A 6,924-nucleotide genomic window follows, 5' to 3' on the forward strand; every position below is an offset into this window, starting at 1 on the left:
GAAGATACTATAAACTATTTTAAAAAAAATTCAACTCGAACACTTACTTTTATAATGAAAAACAAAAGATAAATTTTATTGTCAATAGTCTCATGTTTCTCATTGTGCAAATTATATTTTTGTAGATCATAATATCCTCTATAAAGTCTATTTTTTTTAAAATATTTTATGACTATTTTGATGGTGTTTAGAATTTTAAGAGCAATAGAATAGAATATTTTTATTTTTAACCTGTTGTCTGTTGCAAGTGTGAAATCTTTGTTATTTTAAACATATCTTTGTTATTTTAAACATATCGTCTATGATGATCTTTATTTTTTCAAACCTATCGGATGTCGGAAAGAGGATAAGTGCACGTCGTGGTTCCACCAGGTGACATTAATCTATGTTTATAATTTTTTAAACAGTAGTTTTGCAATTTTTTATTTTCCAAATATATATATATATATATATATATATATAATTTATCAGTTATCCGTCCGTCTCCCTTCCTTGCGCCCAAGAACTGTAGTTTCTCTCCCCCCCACCCCCCGCCCGCCCCCCGCTGGATTTGCCCTCTTCCTTCTGTATCTCATCCTCCTGCACGCATCTCCTCCTTCCCGCCGCCGCCACCGCCTCCGTCCCGGCCTCCCCCCCCCCCCCCAGTTGCCGGAACGGTTAGCCTGACCCTTCCTTCAAGCATCGATGAGTGGCCGAGCCAGCCGTTGACGTGGCGGCACGGTTTCTCCGAAGCTCCGTTCTCAGCCATGCTCGCCACGGCCGCGGCTGGGACCGTCCCGCCGGCGGCTTATTATTCCCCTGTGAAGCCAGACAGGTACGGCGGGCCGTTGTTGAACCCGCTTTCTCTTCTTGTGGAGATGTTCCTTGATGAAATTCGTCTGTAATTATTCTTTCACAGGAGATGGAGGATTTCTTGGAGGTGTCGGGCGGCAAGAGTCGAGGCTGGGTACTCCCAATTGGAGGTGCGCATTTGTCTAACTTCCTGCCCCTCTTTTTATATTAAGATTTCGGGTGCTCCGAGTTCAGTCTAGGAGCATTAAAGCATTCGGGTCCGTTCAGGTGGTCTACTGGTATTTGGTATTCGGTCAGTTCAGCCACCTCACCAAATCAAGGAATGCAAGCTAGCTTTGGCCATTCAATTGTGTCAAATATCACAGTTTCCTTGAATCTTGCTTGAAATAAGAGTTTGTATAGATTTTGCACTTACAAACAAGCTTGGGTTTTTTAGACCGTAGCACAAATGGTAACACTAATTAGCATACTGTAGTCTAATCCAGAACTGAAGTGGAGGGAATTGTCATGCATGACTTAGTAGCAATGTACCACACTCACACTGCTTTATCAATTTGGTGTTTGGAAATTCCTCGAATGTTTTATGCAGTGCATCGCTTTACTCTTCCCTGCTAGGAGTGAAGACATACTTATTTGAAGATAAGAGGAGAAAATAAGTTATTGCTGGAGTCTTGAACAAATAGTTTTTTTTTCGCATGACTGCTGCTTAGAAAACATATACCTAGTTGATAGTGAAGTACAATCTGCCACCCTACATATAAGATCTAGCCTTTTACATTACTTGTCAAATTCATTGAATCTCACTTTCTTTAAGGTGAGACAAGTCACCTATCGACCACCTGGAACTGAACAAAACTTGTTGAATGAAATTAGCCTCTCTCTTCGGGAGAAAAGGTAAGCATGACTGTCTTGGAATGCTTACATTTCTGGGTGCCTTTTATAGCGCTGACGCTGTCGTATTTGTGCAGTTTTGGTTTGATATTTGGACGGAGTGGGAGTGGAAAGACCACCCTTTTACAGGTTTACATTGAAATGCTGCATAATATTGTTAAATTTGTTTCGTTATATGTCCTTCATCTTAAAGGAACTCCTTGATTTTTCAGCTTTTGGCTGGTCTATCAGAACCTACCTCTGGGTCTATTTGCATTCAGAAGTATGATGATAGTGGAAAACCTACTGACTTATCTGAAGTGCTAACTTCTCAAAGAGTTGGAATAGTATTTCAGTTTCCTGAGAGGTTTGAATTACTTCTTTCACCAAGATTATGTAAAAATGACAAGAATACCTATGAACTAGTTGCACTGAAAAATAAGAGACTTTTCATATCTTGTTATAGGTACTTCTTAGCAGATACTGTACTTGAAGAAGTTACTTTTGGATGGCCCAGGCAAAAGGCAGACCTTCTATTCAAGGAGCAGCTAGCTTTAAAACTTCAAAGTACCTTTAACTCGGTGATGATTACCTCCCAGAAACTTCTTTGTGCATAATGGAAAAGTTTTACCTTGTTTTTTATTCATTTTAGGAAATTTCTTGAAACACAAATTCTTCCACAGTTGAATTTTATGTCATGTGAAACATACTAGGTTGGTCTGATAACCATTTCTTTGGATGAGGATCCACAGTCTCTAAGTGGTGGGTTTAAGCGGCGACTTGCTTTGGCAATTCAACTGGTATTATATTTATTGATTTGTTATGAGTTGATGTTCTATCTCTTTCTTTTAAAAAATCAAGGTAGCTAATTGTTTATGCTGCCTTTTTTTTTAGATTCAAACTCCTGATGTATTGCTGCTTGATGAGCCACTTGCTGGTCTTGGTATGTGATTGAATTACTATATTAATCAAACGAATGTTGAAGATTGCTTCAAATCTTGTTAATTGATTCATTTCTGATCTTGATTGTTAGGGTAAATCGTAAACACCACTGAGAGGATAGCCGGATGGCGTCGGGTGCTAGGAGAGAGATTAGACTATAGATTGGAGAGACTTAGAACAATAGGGAAGACATAGGAGAAGGGGACTGGGAACGAGATTGATTTCTCATGCTTGATTGATTAATTACGGCTAGTGTCGTGTATATATAGTCGGCTAGCTGACCTACAACGTCCTAATTCAAATCCAACTTATCTCTAATCTCATCTCTAACTCTTATCTGATTTAAACTACTAGCTTATCTATAACAATCAATCTAACTGATCACTTGCTACAATACCGCATGATGCTACAATAACGCATGATGCTACAATACAACATGTGAACAATACCTTGTGTGAATAATTCCAGCACCTAACAACTTTACCCCTCCTTGCAAGATAGCTCGTCCTCGAGCTATGGTGGTGGCCATGGTTGCAGCCCCTAAAATCCTCACATTGACGAATTGTTGTAGCGTCGACATCCCTTCACCTGAGAGCACCAAGTCTCCTTGTTTGGAGCAGTAGTAGCCACGCTGGGGTCGACGTCGATGATGATCACTGGTGGCGACGTGGTTGCAGCAATGGCGGCGTTTTTGCCGTCAATGTTTTCAAGTCGGTAAGTCGAACCTAGATGCCAGGGCACCGTTCAGGCAACTAGGTCGACTAGACGGCCGACTAGGCTCGACTAGTCGGTACCTAGTCAGTCGACTTGGTTACCAAGTCATCCTGGCACACGGTATCTAATCGGTAGTAGTAGTACTATAAATAGTAGTAATATACTATATTATATACATTGTTCATACTATAGATATACTATATCAGCAATTCAAAATTTACTATACTAGTAGACTATAACACAAGTGCACAAAGAGACTATAATTCAGTAACTCACTCATGTCTAGATTCCAGAACTCACAAATTCCAGATGTAATTGGTTCTTGGCTTTTTGCTAAGGAAGTTCTGGTGCCAATTTTAGCTATGTCTTTAGCAACAAGGGATGCAACATCAATACCATCGTTGGAGACAACAACAAGAGCGATTGAGGAAGCACCAGTAGAAGCTGCGGCAACAGAATCAACAGCTGCCTCAGCAGGGAACACCACTTCCCCCATGGCACGATGTCGAGCCTATGCATGGCAACAAGCGGCGGCGTGCTAGAGACTTGGAGACGGAGAGATACTGAGAGAGGAGTAGAGGTCTCCTGCGCAGCGGCGGCGGGCTGCAGAGAGGACTCCTGCCTCCTGCGCGGCGGCGTGTTGGCAACCGGCGGTGGCGGCGGGTTGGACTGGAGACAGTGGAGAGAGGAGGAAGCGCGGCGGGTTGGCGACCGACAGCGACCGTGTGCTGGACTGGAGGCTGGAGACAGTGGAGAGAGAGGATGTTAATAGATGAGGTATATATTGAGACATGCGCTATTAGGCTCATGAAACCCTACTGGGCCGCTGGCCGAAACAACCCATTTTGGCAGTTCTAGCAAGTCATCCACGACTTGTTTGGACGACTAATTGCGATTGATCGACCAGTTGAGCGCCGCTGGTGAAGTAGTTGTTGCACTGGCGTGACCTGCTAACTCGCAATATCTAGTGAACGTTGTCGATGGTAGCCAATTGATGTGCTAATTTGCCGAGTTGTTTTTGCATGTCGGCCACTAGCTAGGTTAAAGCTTTGCTGGCCTGAGATCTAGTGCCCTCGCCGGACGTCAGGGAATCACGCAAGTGATCTTCCATGGCCGCTGGCAAGGTTGTTGTCAACGAATGTGCTAGTGTTGGTTGCATGTGCTAGATGTCCAACCGGCAACAACCGTCGTAGATGCAGCGCTCGTGGAGTGTGCCGTGAGCTCGACTTGCATCATGTGCTGACCAAAACCGGACAAACGCCTCCACATGTGTTGCCACCACGAACATCTCCACCTCCTTAACGCCCTACCACGAACAACTCCACCTCCTTAGCGCCCTATGGGTCGAAGACTTTGTGAAGCACCTCCTCGGTTACCGGGTATAGCAAGTAGCTCACCGTGACGCAAAGAACACCAGATTCGGAACATAGCATCTTTGATACCAAATGTGAAGGTAAACACCGCCGAGATGATAGCTGGGCAGCATCGGCTACTTGGGGAGAGATTAGACTTAGATTGGGGAGATTTAGAATTATAGGGAAGATATAGGGAAGAGGTTTTGGAACTAAATTGATTTCTTTTGCTTGATTGATTGATTAATCATGGTTGGTATCGTGTACATATAGCTAGCCAACCGGCCTACAGAGTCATAATTCAAATCCAACTCTAACTTATCTTTAACTTCTATCTGATTTAAACTACTAATTTATCTCTAATGGATCATGTGTCACAGTACCACACGATGCTACATCACCTTGAGTGAGCAGTACTGCACATGAACAGTAATTCCATCATTACCATTGATGCTCATCCATGAGAGCAGCGTCTTAACGCATGTACCGTACCATTTCTGTTAGCAGTTCCTAGGATTGATGTTATGAGCCAAATACTATAGTGAAGTTAATATCTTGTAGTGGATGTGTTTACTAAGTTCCTACTTTCAATGTCAGATTGGAAGGCTCGGGCTGATGTTGTGAATCTCCTGAAGGACCTAAAGAAACACCACACAATACTGGTTGTAAGTCATGATATAAGGTAATTTTGAACTCATAGTAAACAATAGTAAACAGAAAAAATGGTTTTCTATCTCCATGCCACATCAAGAACAACAAATTGAAGTCTTTATGAGCCATATTGTTTGTTATATGCTTCCATTCAGCTGAATGCAGACAACTTCTAATGATTTAGGTGAAGCTGTCAATATGCCTGATTGAAAACATTTTGCAGGGAACTATATCCACTAGTGGATCGCTCATGGAGAATGGAGATGGGGGGAAGTTTGAAAGAGGAAGCTTTGCCCGTGTAAAAATCAACTACTTTTGTAAACTTAGATTAAGTTCGTCTGGGTAATTCCTTGAAGATACAACGGAGTCAAAGATAGCTGTGATTGAGTCATTTGGTACTAAGTGCTGACATCTGCAGATCGATAATTCAGGGAACGAAAAATGCTACAAAACAGAGATCATGGATCTTAGTCCTGAACATTGGCTGCAGAAATGGAGAACAATCTGTGATGCAGACATGATCGATAATTCAGGGAACGAAAAATGCTACAAAACAGAGATCATGGATCTTAGTCCTGAACATTGGCTGCAGAAATGGAGAACAATCTGTGATGCAGACATTATCGAGCTAAGATGATGTTTGCACAGTGTTATTGAATTTTGGATCCAGGATCGAGCTATTGGTCGTTGTTGCACAAGTGAGTGGCGAGGCTATCGAAAGCCCTGCACATTTTGAAATGTGGGTTCAACTTGACGCCAAGGATGGTGTTAGCATTTACACTGGAGATTCAGAGAACCTCATTTCCTTGTACTACTAGTAGAAACGTCATCGATGACAATTGTTGTTTCTTATTGTACGCCTGTAGGTTATTTTCTCAGAAGTTCTTTGATCTGCTTCGCCTCCACTCTTTCCCATTGCTTCTGCGACTGGGAGAACCTATCTCAGCCATCCAGTAATATGAAGGTTTACCTTCGTTCAACAGGGTCAACAGATTCTATCCCCCCTATAAATCCATGCATACAATTCCTGTTTTGTGTCATGGTGTGCTTCAGCTTCACTCCAACCTTATATAGAATTGTACAAGACATGTGGTAAATATGTAGTTTACTTTTACAAACAGAATGTTACTCTGTGGGCTACTTGTGCCACAGTCACCTACAACAATATATATGTTCAAAACAATAAACTTTTTTGTTCTTCTAGACTACAATTGTCATTTTCACACCTCATCTTTTTCCAACCTTTGTAAACCACACGTGTTTATGTCCTTATCGCCTCACTGCCAGAAAGTATGTTTGATCAGTCAAGGCTGTAAATTTTAAACCAGGTGATGCTATCCAAGATCATGCAGGGCCCAGGATCTTGATAACTAGACACCTCTTTTGATCAGGGCCATTGCTGGTCCATTTGAATCTTCTTTTCGGAAGGCTCCAGGATGCTGACAAAACTTGGAAAGATTTGGTACGCTGCATGCATTACTCTCTCTTCTGGATTGATGTCGTGATTTTTCCTCATGAAAAGGACCTTGCTACCAGTTGGTCTACTGTACCATTTTCCTCTTGCTGCTTCCTTTGGCCTGTTGAGCCTTGGATGTGTTAGCAC

At 42.2% G+C, this 6,924-nt stretch overlaps 1 protein-coding gene across 1 annotated transcript; it reads left to right on the forward strand.

Annotated features, from left to right (window-relative positions):
* The first annotated feature begins 511 nt into the window (after positions 1–511).
* On the forward strand, positions 512–6,214 carry LOC133886776 (ABC transporter I family member 11, chloroplastic). Its single transcript, XM_062326604.1, has 10 exons — positions 512–814; positions 899–962; positions 1,607–1,686; positions 1,761–1,812; positions 1,896–2,029; positions 2,129–2,243; positions 2,376–2,462; positions 2,557–2,605; positions 5,268–5,352; positions 5,545–6,214. The coding sequence occupies exons 1-10, from the start codon at positions 747–749 to the stop codon at positions 5,621–5,623; spliced, it is 813 nt and encodes a 270-aa protein (XP_062182588.1). The 5' UTR covers positions 512–746; the 3' UTR covers positions 5,624–6,214.
* The last annotated feature ends 710 nt before the right edge of the window (positions 6,215–6,924 follow it).

The sequence above is a fragment of the Phragmites australis genome, chromosome 12, assembly GCF_958298935.1.
Source record: "Phragmites australis chromosome 12, lpPhrAust1.1, whole genome shotgun sequence".
Taxonomy (NCBI): domain Eukaryota; kingdom Viridiplantae; phylum Streptophyta; class Magnoliopsida; order Poales; family Poaceae; genus Phragmites; species Phragmites australis.